The sequence below is a fragment of the Plasmodium vivax genome, chromosome 14 (genome assembly GCF_000002415.2).
Source record: "Plasmodium vivax chromosome 14, whole genome shotgun sequence".
NCBI classification, from domain to species: domain Eukaryota; phylum Apicomplexa; class Aconoidasida; order Haemosporida; family Plasmodiidae; genus Plasmodium; species Plasmodium vivax.
In genome coordinates this window covers 390,543-411,640 of record NC_009919.1, presented here as the reverse complement: position 1 = coordinate 411,640, position 21,098 = coordinate 390,543, and the positions used below count along the sequence as shown (strand labels likewise).

Sequence of the window (21,098 nt, the reverse complement as noted above, 5' to 3'; positions counted from 1 at the left end):
CCCATGTGAATGTATGCATATAACGCATGCGCTTATATGTATGTACAAATTTTACGCACCGGAAAATGCTTCACCTCTGGCGCTATGGTTCCATATAAATATGCAATTAAGCGCAGCTGGGTGAAGGGGAAAAAAAAAAAAAAAACAATTCAGTAGAAGCCAAAATAGCTGAATGTATGTTCCCCCTCCTTTCAGATGTTAAAGCAAAACGGATGAAAAAAAAGGAAAGTGACAGGGGCAAAAAAATATTTTTTTTTTTCGCACGTTATAGGCATCTACATACGCATAAACTCGCCACGAAATGAGTTTATAAAAAAAAAAGTTATCAAAAGCGTCATATAAATAGTGCAAAACTGTACAGAGCTGTACAAAATTGTACAAAGAAGTACACGTAGATGCAAGGGTCAACAGCCCCTCATATATATAATGTATATGTATGTATGGATGTATGCATATGTATGTTTATATATATATATAACTCCTGTGAAGGATTAGAAAAAATATATATAAAACGAAACCCGCAGCAGAGCACAAGATGACAAAAAAATAAAGCAAACAGGGAGAAAAGCACAGAACAGATTTCAATTATAGCTGCTCTTTGCTCCCACAGAGCCGTGCTCTTTTAAGCATATCATTTTTAACTCTGTTTTTTCTTTACCCTGTTATGAAAAAAAAAAAAAAAAAACTCGTTTGCTTTGCATCTTATTTTTATTTTTCTTAATGTACTGCTTTCATATACTTCACTTTTTTAATTATGTAAATATGAACATGTATGGGCTAAAACAATTTGTCAGTAGTTCACGTTTTGCAAAATCAGCAGAATCTCACTTCATACTTTAACACCTTGTTCCCCTTTTTTTTTTTTTCCTTATCTTTTTAATTCCCTTTTCAACAAAATGATGAGCACTGAATTCTGGCCGGACTATGGTACCTTTGCACAGAGCGAGCATGCATCTACATGAGAATATGTAGATATGTGGGAAAGCACAAATTGGGGGGCTGCACAGGAGGCAGTTCGATGGGGGCGTATGCACACTGGCAGCAGCGCAACCGCGCTGCGCTGGCGAGTGCGTCGCTTCCAAACTGTGTGCTTCTAATTGTGCCGCTGATCGTGCCGCTTCTGTGCCCCTGCCTGTGTGCTCCTAATTGCTCATGCCTGCGCGCCTGCCACACACACCCGCGCGACCTCCTTCCTGCACCCCGTGCACAGATTACAAAACCGTGGGGAAGCTCATTCTCGAAGATGACACCGAGTTTGTAGGATACAGTGTTGGGTACGAAGGGTGCAAAGAGGAAGAGAAAGCTGCTCCAAAGAGGGAAGCCATAAAAGGAAGCAATTCCCACCAAGTGCTCGAAAAAAAAGAGTACCTGAAGGAGGATGTGCTTTTTAAAAATAGTAAAATTGAAAATGAAGATTATATAGTAACGGGAGAAGTTATATTCAACACGGCGATGGTGGGGTACCCGGAAGCTTTAACGGACCCGAGTTACTTTGGACAGATACTCGTGTTGACATTCCCATCAATTGGAAATTATGGAGTGGAAAAAGTACATCACGATAATTTCGGATTGGTGAAAAATTTCGAAAGCAATAAAATCCAAATACAAGGGTTAGTAATATGTGAGTATACCAAAAAATCGTACCACTACAATTCGTGCATAACGCTAAGTGAGTGGCTCAAATTGTATAAAGTGCCCTGCATAGGGGGTATAGATACCAGGGCGTTAACAAAAATATTGAGGGAGAAGGGAAGCATGCTAGGGAAAATTGTGATTTATAAAAATGCGAAAAATGTAAATAAGCTATATAAAGAAATAAGCTTATTTGACCCAGGGCAGATCGACACCATCAAGTATGTCTGTAATCACTACATTCGAGTTATCAAATTGGGGAGGGTAAATTATTACAACAATTGTAAAGGTAAGGAAGATTCCAAAGGGGCAAATGATGTGAATGATTATTCCCCGGAAGAAGAAGAAAATGGTAGTAGTAGCCTCACAAATGGCAATGGCTATAATTACCAAAGTGTTTCTTCTTTCGAAAAAATGGACTTTAACAAAAATTCAAATCAGCATTCGTTACTAAGGGGTAGGATGAACCTTTTAACCTCATCAGAGGAGAATGTGGACCATTGTAGTGGATACCAGGAGTATAGCACCAATGGGGGGAAGAAGGATGCCTTTTTTAACCTACGTGGTGCGTGCGAATATGATAAGTATTTGATAGACTTGGAGGAAAATTCCTCCTTCCACGATGGAAATGTGGACCAGTATGGCCACTACGATGTGGAGTTGAGTCTGCAGAGGGGTGGACTCAGCGAAGGGGGCAACGAGACATGTACCGCTAGTATAAGCGATGAGGGGAGTGCCCCCCAGATGGAGGCAACGTTCAACCTCAATAACGACTACTCCACGTACGTAAAAAAAAAAATGAACAAGGGGGAATTTCTCAGTCTGGTGAACAAGAGAAAATCCGATGCGGAAAAAATTATCGTCATAGTCGATTGCGGAATTAAAAACAGTATAATAAAGAACCTAATGAAAAATGGCAAAGACTTACCTTTGACGTATATCATTGTTCCGTACTACTACGACTATAACAGCATCGATTATGATGCAGTTTTACTGTCCAACGGTCCGGGGGACCCCAAAAAATGTGACTTTTTGATCGAAACATTGAAGAAGAGCTTACAAAAGAATAATCTCATATTTGGCATTTGCCTAGGCAATCAGCTATTGGGAATTTCCCTCGGGTGCGAGACGTACAAAATGAAGTACGGGAATAGAGGGGTAAACCAACCCGTTATCCAACTGGTAGATAACAAATGTTACATAACGTCGCAAAATCATGGGTACTGTTTGAAGAAGAAAAGTATTTTGAAAAGAAAGGAGCTAGCCATTAGCTACGTCAACGCTAATGACAAATCGGTAGAAGGCATTACCCACAAAAATGGAAGATTCTACAGTGTCCAGTTTCACCCTGAGGGGAATAACGGACCAGAAGATACTTCCTTCCTTTTTAAAAATTTCCTCATAGATATGTTCAACAAAAAAAGAGAATTTAGAGAACATATCGGACATAACATAATTTACATAAAAAAAAAAGTGCTTCTCTTGGGTAGTGGTGGATTATGTATAGGCCAAGCAGGAGAGTTTGACTACTCAGGCACCCAGGCCATCAAAAGTTTGAAAGAGTGTGGCATCTATGTAATTTTAGTGAACCCCAATATTGCCACGGTGCAAACGTCCAAGGGGCTAGCCGATAAGGTATATTTTCTACCCGTCAACTGCGAATTTGTGGAAAAAATTATCAAAAAGGAAAAACCCGACTTCATTTTGTGCACCTTTGGTGGGCAAACCGCCCTGAACTGTGCACTCATGTTGGAGCAGAAAAAAGTTTTAAAAAAAAATAATTGCTTAGCTCTGGGGACATCCCTAGAATCCATTTTGATAACAGAAAATAGGAGCATGTTCGCAGAAAAGCTTCGAGAAATTAATGAAATTATAGCACCGTATGGAAGTGCTAGAAATGTAGAACAAGCCATTGAAGTGGCCAACAAAATTGGGTACCCCATCTTAGTGCGCACGACGTTCTCCCTAGGAGGACTGAACAGTAGCTTCATAAATAACGAAGAGGAGTTAATCAAAAAGTGCAAAGAGATTTTCCTGCAAACGGATAATGAAATATTTATCGACAAGTCATTAAAGGGGTGGAAAGAAATAGAGTACGAATTGTTAAGAGATAACAAAAATAACTGTATAGCAATTTGTAATATGGAAAATATAGACCCGTTAGGTATCCACACAGGAGACAGCATCGTCGTCGCTCCTTCGCAGACGCTGAGTAACTATGAATATTATAAGTTCCGCGAAATTGCCCTCAAGGTTATCACCCACTTGAACATCATTGGGGAATGTAACATCCAATTCGGTATTAACCCCAAAACGGGGGAGTACTGCATTATCGAGGTGAATGCCAGACTGAGCAGAAGTTCCGCTTTGGCCTCGAAGGCTACAGGGTATCCTTTAGCGTACATATCTGCGAAAATAGCTCTTGGGTACGATTTGATTAGCTTAAAAAATAGCATCACGAAGAAAACCACTGCTTGTTTTGAGCCCTCCCTTGATTACATCACGACAAAAATTCCAAGGTGGGACTTGAACAAATTTGAGTTTGCCTCCAAAACGATGAATAGCAGTATGAAAAGTGTAGGTGAAGTTATGTCTATAGGTAGGACCTTTGAAGAATCTATACAGAAATCGCTCAGATGTATCGATGATAACTACCTCGGGTTCAGCAACACGTATTGCATCGATTGGGATGAAGCCAAAATTGTGGATGAGTTGAAGAACCCCTCTCCAAAAAGGATAGATGCAATTCACCAGGCTTTTCATTTGAACATCCCTATGGAAAAAATCCACGAACTGACCCATATAGAGTACTGGTTTTTGCACAAGTTTTACAACATTTTTAACCTGCAGAATAGGCTCAAAACGTTATCGTTGGAGCAGCTCTCCTTTTATGACTTGAAATATTTTAAGAAGCACGGATTTAGCGACAAGCAAATCGCTCATTATTTGTCCTTTAACAATCCGAAGGTTACAGAAGCGACTGTGATGAGGTACCGAGAGAGTTTAGGCCTACATCCGCACATAAAAGTTATCGACACTTTGTCTGCCGAGTTCCCAGCGTTGACTAACTATTTGTATTTGACTTACCAAGGTGTGGAGCATGACGTGTTGCCGCTAAACATGAAGAGGAAGAAGAAGTTGCCTGCAGAGGGTACCGGGAAGAAGGCGAATAGGGCAGGAAAACTTGTGCACCCTCATATGGCTACTGAGATGCAGGAGAAGGAAGCGGTTAAGCAGCTGCAGATGGGGTGCGATCAGAATGGATATAGTGAGACCTTAGGAAACGATGTAGATGTGACTGTCATGAGTACAAAGGTGGAGGGAGCAGTAGGGAAGCAAGTCCAGATGGTGGGTTCATCCCCCCTAGGAGGTTCTAAGGAGGGTCCCCTCTTCTCCGCTGAGGGGGCACAAATGAATGTGCATGCGAGTCCCTCCAATCAGATGCTTAGCAAAGACGGGAAGGAGGAAAAGAGCATAGGGTCGGACGAAACGAATGTATTCAGTGTGAAAAATTGCACAAATAATGTTACCTTCCCCAACGGTTCGCACATCGCGGGGGGTGCCATGAAGAATAACGGCATGCAAAGTACCACAGAAGCGGGGCAAAACAGCAAAGAGGCCAAAGAGTCCAGCGCAAATAACACAAGCAAAGAGGGGTGCAGTAAGAAAGTGCCCAATAGGGAAGTACTGATGAACCACAGAATGGACGACATTTCGAATAGAAGCTCGCACTCGACGAATGACCAGTTGTATTTGGAAAACTTTAACACTTCGGATGAAGAAATGACGAACAAAAATGGAGACGCGCACTACCTGTCTAAGAAGAAAAGGAATTTCTCAGATAGTAAGGGCGCAGGAAATCTGTACTATCTGGTAGACTCCGTATACAATAATGAATACAAAATGAGCAAAATGAAGGAGTTAATTAATAGCGAAAATACGGACAGTAATGACAGTGTACAGTGTGAGCAGCGTGGCTTTGTGGTGAAATCCGGACAAGTGGGAAGACGATTTGGGGCAACCCCCGCGGCTGAAGATTCCCTTCCGATGCACGTCCCGCACTATGCTGGTCGTAAGACCAACGTGGGTAATGCAGAAAGTGGAAAAGGGGACAGTTTACCACATCACGAAATCGAAAGGGAAAGAAGCAAAGGAAGGAGTAGCAGCAAAAAAAGGGAAACCAAACTGAACAGCAGTGGCATAAACTTTGATGATGGGAACAGCGACTGCTTCTCCGAACTGTCGTACCTGCGCAATTGCACCAAATCAAGTGATGCAGAAAATGACGACATTGATGATGATGATGCATATTACAATGGGGGGGATGACGTGTACACGTGCAGCACAGATAACGGCATGTTCGATGACTACGCAGAATCGCACAACACCTTCTCCTCGAAGGAGTCAGAAGGATCGTCCGTATATTCCGAAAATGAAAATATCTTTAACGAAAAATTTAACGATATAGGCTTTAAGATAATTCATGATAGGAATGAAAAGGAGAAGGAAAAGAAAAAATGTTTTATTGTGTTAGGATGTGGGTGCTATCGAATTGGGAGTTCCGTCGAATTTGACTGGAGTGCTATCCATTGTGTGAAAACCATTAGGAAGTTAAACCACAAGGCAATCCTCATAAACTGCAACCCAGAAACGGTCAGTACAGACTACGACGAAAGTGATAGACTATACTTTGATGAAATTACTACAGAAGTTATCAAATTTATTTACAGTTTTGAAAAGAGCCACGGGGTTATAATAGCATTCGGAGGGCAGACATCCAACAACTTGGTCTTCAGCTTGTACAAAAATAGTGTTAACATTTTGGGGACCAGTGCAAAGAGTGTAGATTGCTGTGAAAATAGAAACAAATTTTCCAACCTTTGTGATTCTCTCAAAATCGATCAACCTAAGTGGAACAAATTTACCAAACTTTCCAAAGCTATACAATTTGCCAATGAGGTAAAGTTCCCCGTTTTGGTGAGACCATCTTATGTCCTCTCCGGTGCCGCCATGAGAGTTGTAAACTGTTTTGAAGAATTAAAAAATTTTCTCATGAAAGCTGCAATCGTTAGTAAGGACAACCCGGTTGTCATTTCTAAATTTATTGAAAATGCGAAAGAAATAGAAATTGACTGTGTGAGCAAAAATGGGAAAATTATCAACTATGCCATTTCGGAGCATGTCGAAAATGCAGGTGTCCATTCGGGAGATGCCACTTTGATACTCCCTGCGCAGAATATTTACGTAGAAACTCACAGAAAAATAAAAAAAATTTCGGAGAAAATTTCCAAATCGTTGAACATTTCTGGACCGTTTAACATTCAGTTCATTTGCCACCAGAATGAAATAAAAATTATCGAATGTAACTTGAGGGCGTCTCGAACCTTTCCCTTCATATCCAAAGCCCTAAATTTGAACTTCATCGATTTAGCTACCCGAATTTTAATGGGTTATGACGTGAAGCCAATTAATATATCCCTCATAGATTTAGAATACACTGCTGTGAAATCCCCTATATTTTCCTTCAACCGACTGCACGGATCTGATTGCATCCTCGGTGTAGAAATGAAGTCCACCGGGGAAGTGGCATGCTTTGGTCTCAACAAATACGAAGCTTTGCTAAAGTCTTTGATAGCCACTGGCATGAAACTGCCCAAAAAATCCATCCTCATAAGTATTAAAAATTTGAACAACAAGCTAGCCTTTGAAGAACCTTTCCAGCTGCTCTTCCTAATGGGCTTTACCATCTACGCAACGGAAGGAACGTACGATTTTTATTCGAAATTTCTGGAATCCTTTAACGTTACAAAGGCGTCCAAATTTCACCAGAGACTCATCCGAGTGCATAACAAGAGCTCCGAAAATCTGATGCCCAACATTACCGACTTGATTATGAACCACAAGGTCGAAATGGTCATCAACATTACGGACACGCTCAAAACGAAGGTCAGCTCCAACGGGTATAAGATAAGGCGCCTGGCTTCGGACTTCCAGGTGCCCCTGATAACGAACATGAAGCTGTCCTCGCTGTTCATAGACTCCCTGTACCGCAAGTTCTCGCGCAGGAAGGAGAAGAAGCCCTTCTACACCATCAAGAGCTACGACGAGTACATCAGTTTGGTGTAGCGGCGATGTGCGGTCATCAGCGGTCATCAGCGGTCATCAGCGGCGAGTAGCCGAAAGTAGCGAGGGGCTACTTAACTTGTGGTGCACGCTGCCCACATGCTTAAATGTGTGCGCGCCAATCTGCCAGCGTAGCGACATTTTAGCATCTCCCGCAGCGCAGACATTTTGGACCCCACGGAGAACACCAAATGGGTGAGATGTCCATGCAGGATATGTGTCCCCCATTTTAGCGGTCTAATTTGCCTTGCCTGCGATATAGCTCATCTTTTATTTTATTTTATTTTTTTTTTGCTCACCCAGTTGTGCAGTGCCCCACTGCAACACGTTAGTCCATCTGTCACCTTTAGCCCCAGCGTTGCGCGTACGCTTGTGCGTGCGTGTGTTTATAAGTCCACCCAGTGTAGACACATTCGTCTTAGCTTCCCGCGCGCCTGGGGCGAATCCACACATATACATAAATACACATACACTTAGCCATATGTGCCTATTTGTGCATACGTACATAAATACATATGTGTAAACATTTTCACACATGTGTGCCTATTTTTTCCTTTCCCTACACACGCTGTCACAACATTTGTGAGCGAGTAGCAAGCAAAAGGAAAAAAACACCCTTCGCGATAACAAATTTTAAATAGTGGAGAATTTTGGAATTGCTCAAAATGTCAACCGAGTAAGGGGGGTCACCCCGTTGGCAGGTATATACACACAGTTGCAGATGCGCATAAAAAGGGCGATTAAAAAGGGGAGTAAAAAAATTGATAGAAACAAAAAAAAAAGAAAAAAAAAGAGGGGGATTTAAAAAAAAAACACATTTTTACGATTTTTTAGCTGACTGCTATCGTTCACAATTTTCTAGCAATTTACTCAGTTCTGTTTCACGGAATGGCTTCACTCTTTTGTCACTCGAGAGCCTGCAGCAGTATGTCCAAGTCGTCCTGCTTGTTGACTTGGTTGGTTTCTCCTTGCGCATTATCTGCACCGCTTGGGGTGTCCCCCTTGGCAGCGCTCTTAGCCTCCTTGGCGCTCTCCTTTTTATGAATTTCCTCTTGAATGGCTATTTGTCTCTTTAATTCATCGTATATATCGAGAAATAGCGAATCGTCTAGCGAGTTCAAAATGTCTCGAACGAAAATTGTATTTCTCTTTTCACCTTCGCAATGTTCTAAGGCTCCATCAGTAATGTACAAAATGAACATAGACAAACATCTCCCCAAAGTGGTAACTGCTTCTTTCCTTATTTTGTAATTTTTCAAATTTATGTTATTGTGAATTATCTTCAATATTACGCTGTTGGGTAAACCAAAAATGGTCTCTTTGATCATATTTATATTTTCCGCGCTTTCTTGTTCTTCCATTTTGTGCGGACGGTTTGAAGTGTTGCGGGGGAGGGGCCCAAGGGGGGTATATACTATATGGTGAGAAAAAAGCACACGTCGTTAGGAGAAGCGGAGTGGGGTGGAGAATAAATCGTTATAAATGGACCCGTATGCTCAGTGATGCAGGCACTGTCTCTTTGATTGCTTTCGTGTTGGCTTTTCCGAACGAGTGGGAAGGTGGGCTGACAAGCACACGAGCGCGCGCTTCTGAGGAAAAAAATAAAACAAAGTGACGAGGCATTCAAACGGGGAAGGGCGCGAATCCGCACATATGTCTTCGCCCCCATGCAGCGTGCGCGCTAAAGGGAAATAGCGAATTAAATCGCATCGCACATTTCTTTTGCGTTTTTCCTGGGAGGGAATACTCACGTGAAAAGGGTTTTCTTACGTGTGCGCGTTTATTTCGACAGCTGAAGGGGTCAAAAGGAGAAAAAATAAGCGGGGGAAATTTCCCTTCATGAGTACATTTTAGCCTCTTTTCAAAAATAAGCGCTTTGCATGAAGGGGAAGGGGGGTACCTTGCGGGGGGAAGCAAAGGCATAGCGTTTCAACGGGAAGATGTGGGTTAGGCCCATTTTGCACACCATTTTGTGAATCGTAAATTTTTTTTTTTTTTCTTTCCCCCCCTCTATCACGCCTTAGCGGTATTGCAAAATGGATCGAAATTGTGTGGGCTCTCAATGGGGGCGCCACCTTTACAGCCTCACTGCAGCGCTATTTATTTATTATGCTTTTTATTTTTTTTTTTTGCCTTCTTTTTGCTACGCTTAGCTTCTTTAAAAGGGGGGGCGTGAAGGTTCATTCACGGGGGGAGCTCACACACGCCGCTACGCTGCTACGCTGCTATGCCGCTTCATCGCTACACCGCTTCACCCCTACACACCTGTGCGTACATACAAATTTGTGAAGCCAAATTTGATGAAGGCGGCTCCAGAGAAAAGGCCGAAATGAGACAAACTTCCAAGGGTGGACATGCGCACACGGGTGATGGGGAAATTAAAACAAAATTATTTGCAAACTGGGGGGGAGGGCAAAATGGGAACAAAGTTGTAGGATTAAAAATTACCAAAAAAAGGGGAGCATCCAAATAAATGGGCCATAAATAGTGCATCAAAAAAAAGATAGGAATAAAGGAAAGACGGAAGAACGGTATGAACAACCGAGGAGACGAAAAAAATTAAAAAAAATTATGCGCTTTATAAAAGTCGCCTTAAAAATTTAAAAAGTGTTCCAAATTGCGTGGCGATGATTAAAAAAAGATGGGAAAACATTTATCGGTGGCCATCGCCACACCGGTGTGTAATTGACAGTGGGGCGTCCCCCTTCTTCACTCCCTTTTGTGACCATCCTGCGCGCACAGCGCTGCTACTTAAAGATGGGGTTGCGCATGTTGAGGAGGGACTGCTCATACGTCTTAATATCTAAATTTTTGCAATATGGCTTCTGATGTAGGCTGGGGAAAGGCAGCTGACTCTTGTCATACTCCAACTCGTGAATTTCGTCGATGTCTATTTCCACGCAGGTCTTATCGCGACAGCACTTATTATTCATGTTGCACTTCTTCTTAAATTTATTCATACAATTCAAAGACAAGGGGGATTTATCTTCCTTTAATTCGTAAAATGTAATAAAATTTTTGCAAGTAATTTTCTCATATATTCTAACCATAATATGCTTGAATATTATAAACATCATTCTGATGCAATTGAATGCGTCATTTATGGTGAAGATGATATTTTGAAATGCGTAAAACAACATGAGGAAGTGTATGTGCAGATTATTATAAACATAGTGGTAACAAAAAAAATTAAAGCTATGTTCATATATATCTTTATTTACATATATATTGTAATAAATGGATAGGATATACAGACCCATAACTAATACGTAGTGAGCGAATATGTAGCAAAATATTTTATACAATATGCCATACATTGTTAGGATTACGCTGAATTTATTGTTGTCTTTTATAATGATCCGTAAAATGAATAGAGAAAAGACAATGATAGATATTACCAGCAATTCTCCAAAGAAGGAATATATTGCATATTTATATATTTTGTTCATTTCAAGATAGATGTAGTGCATTATGTATTCGTCATCGATTAAATTTACTATGTCAATTTCTGTGATAAGGTTATTAACTTGGGGGGTTTCCTTTGCGCTTTCGTTGCTGCTTTTTGAGGCGGGAGTGGGAGAATTGCCCCTTGTCAGGACAGCGTTTTTACCCTCCTCGTTGCTATCCAGGTTGTTCTCATCCTTCGAGGGAGAAGCCGAATTGGGCCTCTTCCCCTTTTCCATTCCCTTTTCGTTTCCCTTATCCTTTGAACTACCTCTAAAGAGGATGTCCAAATATTTCCTCTTTTTTTCATTATTTTGCAGCACTTCACTTTGGCTAGTCAGTGCGCTCATATGCTCATCCGCGCTCCCGCCATACACTGCAGGTGCGCCATACGCTGCAGGTGGGCCATTCTTAGCAGGGTCTAGTCTATTTCGAATAATTTCCTTTAAACTTTCGTGTTCCCTGGAGTGCCTATTCTGCGAGTTCATCTCAAATTCGTTATTCGTGTGGGGGAAGTGCGTTATGAGGTAAATCCCAATCATTATGTTGACAAACAAAGACATTAATCTCAAGTACAGCGCGAACTTCTCTTTGTGCCGCTTATTATTTTTATATATCATTTCGGAGGTGTAGTAATACGCATCGTTGTAGTAGGACATTTGTCTGGACAACTGTTTTTCATCTTTAAAAATGTTTTCTTGCTCGTTTATATTATCCATGGACAGCATGAAATATTTGGAGATGTTGTTAATGTTTCTTTTTATGGGCCCGTTGCTGTGGTCCTCCTTACAGTCCTCATTTACGTTATGTATTTTCTTTTTTTTCCCCTTTTTGCGTATCTTATTTCTGTATTTTGCATCCTTCATCTGGGTCATATTATTTTTTGTGGGGGGTGTTCCCTTTTTTCTGCGGCTTTTTGATTTTCCCTTTTTTCGCGGGACGCTCCCCTGCACGATTATGTCTTCTTCGTTTGCGCTCGCCATGGGATGCACGCCGCTGTCCGCAGGGCAGTCGCGTTCGTCTTCTTCGTTCTCCTCTTCATCCTCTTCGTCTTCCTCCTCCTCTTCTTCCTCCTCATCGTCCCCCTCTTCCTCTTCTTCCTCCTCCTCATGATCATATTCGTGCTCCTCCTCCTCCCCTTCTCCCTCCTGGTCGCTTCCACTCCTGCCCCTGTAATACCGGTACACCTTTTCGTTATACTCACTAAAGCTGACCTTCTTTTCGCAGCCTTCATGTTCCAAATCCTGGCTCTCTAGCAACTCGTACCTGCTGTCATTTTCGTCGTAATTCATGTCTTCCTTAAATACATAGCTGCTAATGAACGAATATATGGTCAATAAATGGCTGTCATTTTTTTCATCCTGTTGTTCTCTATTATTTTTTGTAGACCCATTTTTTGCACTCCTAAGCGTATCATTTCTGTCATAGCTGCTGGCTGCTTCCATTTCCGTTTCTGCATTTGGGGTTTGGGTGGGTTTTACCACTTTGTCTTCGGGCGTGTGGGGCTTGCCTTACTCAGCTGTGTGCAGCGCTTGTTCAGGGACGCCACAAGTGAACATGCAAGGGCAAATGCGCTATGTGGGGGTGCGCGGTATGGTTGTTCACACGCTGTACACATATGCATTACGCGTACTGCTCTCTCTTCGGCCGTCTACCTTCCCCAAATTTCCTGTCCCAACGTCTCACGTTTCGCTTGCTGGCACTGTCAGTTTTGATCTGATTCCCCTGCTGCTTAAAAAGTTGGATGACTCGAAAAAAAAATTGCGCTGAAATGGACATAACGGCGGGAAAGGAAAGAAGAAATAGGAAAAAATAGGAAAAAATTGGAAATAATGAGAAATAGTGAAAAATAGTGAAAAAAAAAGGAAACGGAGGAAAGGAAAAAGACTCCCACCGTGCTGGAAAACACACGCGAAAAAGTGCGCGGAAAATTCCTCGCTAAATGGTGCACAAAAATGCATTTCAGTTTTTCCTTTTTTTTCACTGTTTTTTTCCCTTTTTTTTTCCTTTTTTTTCCACTATTTATCACTATTTTTTTTTCCTTTTTTCTTCCATTTTTCCCCCTTTTTCTTCCTTTTTCAAAATGCGCCAAAATGGACAGCGACAAAATTGCGAAGGAATTTTCTACACTGACATGAGATTTTTATGCGCGGGAAAATTAGCCCGCGACGGGATATTTCACAAACTGTACGTCTGCGAAAATTGACAGGTGGGTAGTGTGTACAGAGTTGAATTAGTACAATTGGTTAATAGGCAAAAAAAAAAAAAAAAAAAAAGGAGAAAAGGAAAGAAAAAAAAAGAAAAGAAAAAGAAACTCAATTAAATAATCAAATGAATAACAAACTGGAGAGAACGTAAGAACGAAACAAAGACAATTTCACCATATATGTTAAAAAAAAAAAAAAAAAAAAAAGTTACGAAACAGCTGTGAAAGGATTTGTAGGGGTGGAGTTAAAAAAAGCGGTGTGTGCCTCTTTCGCACATTGGCATGCTAACGAGTTCGTATGAATTTCTTCCCCTTCTTTCGCAAAAATGTTGTTTACATCGGGGGGAGGATGAGGGGATTCAGTGCGGAAACTACGGGGACGCCATTATGTGGGTTAATGCGTTATAGAGGTGTGCGTGTGTAGAGGAACGTCTGTAGAGGCACATGTGTAGAGTCACGTTTGCGCAGTTCGCTGTGTGTACGGACGAGCGTGCATGTAATCGAGCGCGCCCACGGAGAAGTCCCCTCACCGCGACGTTTTAATCAAACCGAGGTATGCAGCATGAATAAGTTTGTGACGCGAAAATTGCATTCCGCTTAACTGCTAAAATTTTGGAAATGTATGCGCGTCATCATTCGCGCTGCAATGGGGAAGTGATATGCGAGGTGAAGATCGCAGTGAGTGAGGGTTAGTAATCAAACGGATTTCTCACAAATGAGCACATTGCCTATCGAATGGGAAAAGAAAACAACTGAGGCGAAGTAAAACTGAACAGCCGTACGTTTAGAAGGGGGTAAGAATTGGCAATATGCCATTGTTTTAAAAGGCACAGGGGTACATGTGTATGCTGAGTTTTTAAACACGCGTAAATACGCTGGAAATTAAAGCAAAATGAGCTCCGGTTGGAAAAAAGTTTGCAAGCGGGCGCGCGAGGGGGAAGTGTGCATATGATTATGTATATATGTACATGTGTACGTGGTGTGGGAATAATCGCAAACAAGGCCGTACACACGGCGCGGGGAAAATACACATGCTGTGTGATTATCCCAATTTACGCATGCGAAAGAGCCATTCATTGAAAATAACACGTGTAAAAAAAAAATAAAAAAATGTAATCCCCTTTTTAAAGTAAACTTCCTGAGGAGGGGGCATAAAATGAACATGCTACATCATGACAGTAGTGCTAAAATCGAATTCATCATTTTTTGCGTTTATCGCGCGCGTCCATAAGTGCCCTGCGGTTTCGCGCCCAACGAATTGAGAAGCATTTTGAAAGAGATACCAACTTGGTGGGCGTAAAAGGGGAAGGAAGCGCAGCACCGCACGTGTACACGCAAGTGTATGTGTATAAGTAAATTTATATGTGTATATATATGTATGCATGTGTATGTTTTTTCCTTTTTACGCATCAGCGTTCCCCACTCCCCAGAAAAATTCTGCGCTTCATAGCGCATGTTTCGCTTCGTGTCTGATTCAGGCCTTTGCTTTTGTAACAATTTGGCGAACGCATGTGTGCGTGATTGTTTTCTTTTTTCCTTTTGGGAAGTTGGCCAAGTTAGACAACTTGGGTGCACGCGAAGAGGGGGAAGAATTCGCCTGCGATCATTTGTGCCCTTTTATATTTGAACATTTTTTGTGTTTACTTTGGGGACGAAGTTGGTATTTATGCAGACGAGTGAGTGTTTTTTTTTTTTTTGTTTTTTATTTTTTGTTTTTTTTTTTCGTGTTACTCCCCCTGCGCAGCGTTGTTTAGTGGCGCGCCTTTCTCATTTGTATCCCTCTATTTAATGTTCCCTTTGTAATGATTATTTAAAAAAGAAAAAAAAAGAATTCATTTTTTTTCATCGAAAAAATGCGCAAAATGGATTATACGGACGAGTCCAGTGAAGATATACATTCCCAAAGCGGGAGCTCTTCTGACGGGTCAGAGGAGCAGAGTGCGGAGTGCACGGAAGGGGAGGACGAATCAGGGAAGGAGGAACCAGGGAAGAACGAGTCAGGGACGGAGTTGCGTGCGGCCGACAGGAAGAAGTAACACTTTACGAGTGGGCGTGTGAAAGGGGCAAAATAGAAACACACACGAGTGCATCTTCGTGTGCATCTGTGTTTGTTCCCATGTATGTGTGCATATATATGTATGATCCCCCCCCAAAAAAAACGCCCTTTTCCTCTCTCCCCCCACCAGAACGTACCGATGCGCTAGCTGCGGAAGAGCCGTGGAGGATGTCCTGATTTTCTCGTGCAAACATTTAATCTGCCTAATTTGCGCCAGCGAGCAGCTCCACAAAAAGTACGAGAAATGCATGAAGATATGTTCGGAGGAAGAAGAAAAGACGAAGACGTCTCGAAATCACAAGATAAGCGAATGTTTTTTAAACCCCAAGGGAGTAGCCAACGCAATAGATAATGACAAACTGAGTGAATTATTCAAAAAAGAGAAAATAGGTTACATCACATGCTACATATGTGATGTTAAGAATAAACTTACCCTAGACACGATTGAGTTGTTAACAAAGGTTGGGTTATTTTCCCATGACGTTTTGAATGTCCACAAATTTTTTTTCAATTCGACCACAAATGGGGAATGTCCGAATGGGAAAATTAGTGAAGACCATATTAAAAAAAGGAGTGTCCAATTTAACGATACGCTAAACAGCGATGTTGTTAAAAATGAAAATTTGAAAAAGCTTCTAGTCTCAAGTAGCATGTACAGATATTTAGACGAGCATACAGATGATATGACTAAATATTCGTACATATGTAACGTCTGCTCGTTGAACGAAGCGGTGATGTACTGCAATGACTGTGTGGAGTACCTGTGCAAAGAGTGTTGCGGGAGCATTCATGAAGAGGATATTATAAATAAGGTAAATTTTACGGATAAGAAAAGCCACGATTATTACCAAATTAATAAGAAAGGGATACATCTTAAAAAAATTGTAAAATCGCCAAAAAAATTCCTCAACATAACGAAGGAAGACATCGAAATATTACACGACTCGGATGGAGATAGCTCGCAAAATAAATTCCAAGACGAAAATTTACGCGAAAAAAAATTTGGAGATAATTACCCCAAGACGATTTACAAAGTGTACGATGATGATCACTCCGATTTTGACAACTACGATGAGAACCACTTTTATGAGAGAAAGAAGAAGCTTATTGATAGGGAAGACACGAAGAAAAAGAGGATCCACATTTCGAAGAAGCTGGGTGAACTGGTGGAGCACATGAAAAATGGAAGCAGCTACGACAGTGAGAATTCATCCGCCAGGGGGACCACAGGGTCAGTCGGTCCCCCGGTAAGCGGCAAGCATCGTTTGAACGCGAAAGGGAAAGCCAAACGCGGGAAGAATCGCGCGTGCAACCCTGTACGGAGTAAGAAGAAGGACCAAACGGGGGAAGCTGCGGGAGGGGAAGGAGGAATATGCCTTCTGTCGAACAGCACCGCATCCCATGTTGATGTCAGCTCCAGTGAGAGTTCCATCTGCTCGGCCAACAATTCCGAAAGGGAAATATGCATAACAGATATAAGCAAGGGAGCACACAAAATTGACAGCAATGTTATCCTGAACGATGAAAGTGTAAACAGTAAAAATTTCACAACGATCGAGAATATCAGATGCAGCCAGCATTATAATTACCCCATTCAATATTTCTGCCACACATGTTGTAACAAATGCTTCTGCTCCGAATGTGCAATTAACGGAGTACACACAAGTGACTGTAACATTGAAAATATAAACACGGCATTCATAACGGTATTAAATAATTACTTAATAAAATGGAACGAAATTATAAATGAGCTTATGAATGACCTGAATAGGAATTTTTATGAATCTCTCGAAGATATCAAAAACGACTGGTCCCTTACCCTAAGCGAATGCTACTACGATTTGAACAGCAAAATAGGCTACATCAGTAATAACCTCTCAAAGAAGGAGAAAGAAATTTTCGATCAATTGGATCTGTACATGAATACATTTAAGAGGGAAAACATAAACTACATCGAGCTGCTAAACTGTAAATATGATGAGATTGAAAAAACGATTAACATCATTAGGGATAATAAGTTTCAAAATAACCCAATCGAGATGATAAAATTTTATAGGGAGAATATTAACGCCATTGATAGGACCATTTTGGTGAATAATGACTTTAAGCCTATAGAGGATTTGTCAAAAATTCGGCAAAGCAAAATATTTTATATGGATTTGTACGCCTCGCAGATTGTCAGTTATATGCGGTATTTGCAGGCCTTTCTGAAGCCGAGCGGCCCCGGCTTGCCGTCTCCCTAGGGAGGGGGCGAAGCAGTCTGCCTGCGCCTGGAACTGAGGGATTCACGTTTGGGCACGGGGCTACATGGGCAGATGCGCACGTCTCCACGTGAGGGCAGCCCCATTTGGTACTTCTCTACATGCGTATGTCTCCACGTGAGGGCATCCCCATGTGAGGGCATCCCCATGTGGGTGCTTCTCTACATGCGTGCTTCTGCGCATGCATACTCCTGCGCATGCATACTTCTGTACATACCTACATTCTCTACGGCGACGCGCATCTGCGGGAAAATTACCCCCTTCCATGGCGAGGTGTACATCCCTTGGAGAGCTACGCGCTTGTAGAGGCTACCCCTTCGCGCTGAAGCACTTTATGAAATACGAATGAGCCCATCTCGAAGTATCATCCTGTGGCACATGCAAATATTCACCAGAAGGGACGAAAAATAAAATGGGGCCAACTAGCTATTCGCATGCGTACGCGTATATGGGGTGCATAACGGCATGCGCTTCGCGCTGTACGCATTTTTACACCCTCATGATGAATGTCTCCAAAAGGATGAAAACGTAGAAGTGGTTAGCATTTTTATGCCTATAGGGAAAAAAAAACACCCAAAAGAAAATGCAAGTAAAGGGGAATCGCAGGGGAAGTGCAGGAGAAAGTGCATGGGAAGTGCCGGGGCAAGCACAAATGGTGAGCACCGAATAGTGCAAAAATTGCCTTCAGAAAAAAAGGCGTACGGGGAGCGGAAGCCAAATGGAACATGTTGCACCTAGCAACGTCGAACGTAAATAACGAAATGAAATATTTTTGTCACGTATGATTGAGAAGATTTTCCTTTTTTTCGAAAAGACATGCCGTTTTTAAAAAGCTTATCGTCCCCATTTGTCACGTTTATGGGAACGGCCTTTGTCTTTTTAATATTTTTTTGTGAGATGGGTAACGTACTTATTTTGGCCGAAAGTGGAGGGACAAACTGACGAGGGAGAAAAAAAAAAAAAAAAGGCGTACACCTTTTTTTAGCCTTAAGTTAGGTGTACTTTTTTTTTTGGAGTTTTCATTTTTCAAAATTTTTGAATTTAAATTTTTAATATTAAGCGTGTGCCATTAATTTTTTTATTAATCTTTTTCTACGAAATATTTTCTACGAAAAAATTTCTACTGAAGATTTCCCATTAAAGATTTCCCTTTAAGATTTCCCATTCAAATTTCCCAATTACTTTTCTTTTTAGAATTCTAATGTTTATCCTTCATTTTAAAGTTTAAACGCAAAATAAGTAAAAAAGCAGCTCTTTCCCTGTTTTTAACAGTATAGGATCTTTTTACCCAACAGTATAGTTTACACGGAACAGTGGAGTGATATCGCTCAAAGAAACAGTTTCTCGTTCTCACTGCTTTCCTTCTCGGCATTCTTGCATGGTTAGATGCTTACGTGCAGTGGTAGATGCTTACGTGCATGGTTAGATGCTTACGTGCAGTGATAGATGCTTGCATAGAGAGAGGCATTCGTAAGTTGATGCATACGTGCTAGATACATATGTGCATGCGCAGATAGATGCTTAGATAGGTGCATGGATTGGTAGATGCACAGGTAGATGCTTAGATAGGTCATACTTAGATAGGTTCATACATAGCTAGCTGCATACTTAGATAGGTACATACCTACATAGCTACATAGATACATGCCTACATAGATACATGCCCACGTAGATAGATGCGTTCATAGATAGATGCATACATAGCTAGCTACATATCTACATTGACAGCTCCATTGATAGATGCATACGTAGCTACATTGACAGCTCGATTGACAGGTGCATACAAAGCTACACATCTACATAGCTACATACCTACATTGATAGATGCATACATAGTTACATTGATAGCTCCATAGCCAGATGCATACATAGTTACACATCTACATAGCTACTACGTACATTTCTATATGCATACATAGTTACACATCTACATAGCTAGATGCAATACAAAGCTACACATTTACATAGCTACTACTTACATTGCTAGATGCAACACAAAGCTACACATTTCTGAAGCTACATACCTACATTGATAGATGCACACATAGCTACTACCTACATTGCTAGATGCAATACAAAGCTACACATTTACGAAGCTACATACCTACATTGATAGATGCATACATAGTTACATTGATAGCTCCATAGCCAGATGCATACATAGTTACACATCTACATAGCTACTACCTACATTGCTAGATGCATACGTAGTTACATTGATAGCTGCATTGCTAGGTGCATACGTAGATACACGCCTACATAGCCAGATGCATACAAAGCTACACGTCTACATAGCTACTACCTACATTGCTAGATGCATACGTAGTTACATTGATAGCTGCATTGCTAGGTGCATACGTAGATACACGCCTACATAGCCAGATGCATACAAAGCTACACGTCTACGTAGCTACTACCTACATTGCTAGATGCATACGTAGATACACACCTACATAAATAGATGCATAAAAAGCACACATCTACATAGCTACTACTTACATTGCTAGATGCATAAAAAGCTACACATCTACATAGCTACTACTTACAAAGCTACTACTTACATAGCTACATACCTACATACCTAGATGCATACAAAGCTACACATTTCTGAAGCTACATACCTACATTGATAGATGCATACATAGCTAAATTGACAGCTCCATTGATAGATAAATACATAGTTACACACCTACATAGCTACTACCTACATAGCTACATTGGCAGCTCCATTGATAGCTGCTCTGACGGCTACGCTGAGAGGTACATACACACCTAGGCAGGCAACACACCACAAGCCAGCGACTGTTGAACCCTCCCCCCCCCCCCTCACGTGTACGCCTTGCCCAAGCATACATAAGAGAGTAACAAAAATAAAAAACCGTAACAACGGTAGAGAGTTCTACACTTTTCATCTTGTTCTACACTTTTCGTCGTGCTTTACATTTTTCATCGTGCTTTACACTTTTCTTCGTGCTTTACACTTTTCTTCGTGCTTTACACTTTTCTTCGTGCTCTAAAGATGCATACACACATGATGAGCGCCGTACACAACTCACGTGAGAGAAAAAATCCCCCCTCGCAAGGACAGCTGGAGCGACAACCTGAGCATTCGCTGCGCAGAGGCAATCGTGGTGTTGCTAGAAATAAGTTGCTGTCCAAACAAAAACAAAGCATGCGAAAAGAGGGAATAAAAATTAATCGAAAATATAAAAAACTTATGATTGAAAAGGAGAGAGTGCATAAGAGAAAATACGTAAAATGTATCGCTGGAGGAAAAGAGTGTCTTCTTCGCAAAAGCTCATTTAAAAGGGTGGGACATGGTGCGAGAATAACTTACCTCCAAATAGCTATCAATCGTAAGAGAGCTTACAGCAAA

The 21,098-nt window shown here is 41.4% G+C and overlaps 4 protein-coding genes across 4 annotated transcripts, besides 15 other annotated features; 2 read left to right on the top strand and 2 right to left on the bottom strand.

Moving 5' to 3' along the window:
- Positions 1–200: 200 nt before the first annotated feature.
- PVX_122240 (carbamoyl phosphate synthetase II, putative) lies at positions 201–7,758 on the top strand (the record flags this gene model as incomplete). The annotated part of the gene is made up of 2 exons (XM_001616961.1): positions 201–927; positions 1,211–7,758. The coding sequence occupies exons 1-2, from the start codon at positions 897–899 to the stop codon at positions 7,756–7,758; spliced, it is 6,579 nt and encodes a 2,192-aa protein (XP_001617011.1). The 5' UTR covers positions 201–896.
- Positions 647–825: a microsatellite.
- Positions 913–955: a microsatellite.
- Positions 1,391–1,443: a microsatellite.
- Positions 1,541–1,612: a microsatellite.
- Positions 2,646–2,677: a microsatellite.
- Positions 4,729–4,764: a microsatellite.
- Positions 5,536–5,613: a microsatellite.
- Positions 5,796–5,815: a microsatellite.
- Positions 6,010–6,035: a microsatellite.
- Positions 7,653–7,679: a microsatellite.
- On the bottom strand, positions 7,737–9,850 carry PVX_122235 (transcription factor, putative). Its single transcript, XM_001616960.1, has 2 exons — positions 9,656–9,850; positions 7,737–9,547 (listed from the first exon to the last, which is right to left on the bottom strand). Exon 2 carries the CDS (start codon positions 9,114–9,116, stop codon positions 8,661–8,663), a length of 456 nt encoding a protein of 151 aa, XP_001617010.1. The 5' UTR covers positions 9,117–9,547; positions 9,656–9,850; the 3' UTR covers positions 7,737–8,660.
- Positions 9,836–9,885: a microsatellite.
- A 617-nt stretch (positions 9,886–10,502) lies between these two features.
- On the bottom strand, positions 10,503–12,644 carry PVX_122230 (hypothetical protein, conserved; the record flags this gene model as incomplete). Its single annotated transcript, XM_001616959.1, has 1 exon — positions 10,503–12,644. The coding sequence occupies one exon, from the start codon at positions 12,642–12,644 to the stop codon at positions 10,503–10,505; it is 2,142 nt and encodes a 713-aa protein (XP_001617009.1).
- Positions 12,645–15,267: 2,623 nt separating this feature from the next.
- On the top strand, positions 15,268–17,704 carry PVX_122225 (hypothetical protein, conserved; the record flags this gene model as incomplete). The annotated part of the gene is made up of 2 exons (XM_001616958.1): positions 15,268–15,437; positions 15,592–17,704. The coding sequence occupies 2 exons, from the start codon at positions 15,268–15,270 to the stop codon at positions 17,702–17,704; spliced, it is 2,283 nt and encodes a 760-aa protein (XP_001617008.1).
- Positions 16,435–16,495: a microsatellite.
- Positions 16,651–16,681: a microsatellite.
- Positions 17,109–17,134: a microsatellite.
- Positions 17,275–17,296: a microsatellite.
- Positions 17,705–21,098: the final 3,394 nt, after the last annotated feature.

What these genes read in the sequence shown, in the direction of transcription:
- PVX_122235 (XM_001616960.1), bottom strand. Translation starts at nt 9,116, where the DNA reads ATGGAAGAACAAGAAAGCGCGGAAAATATAAATATGATCAAAGAGACC.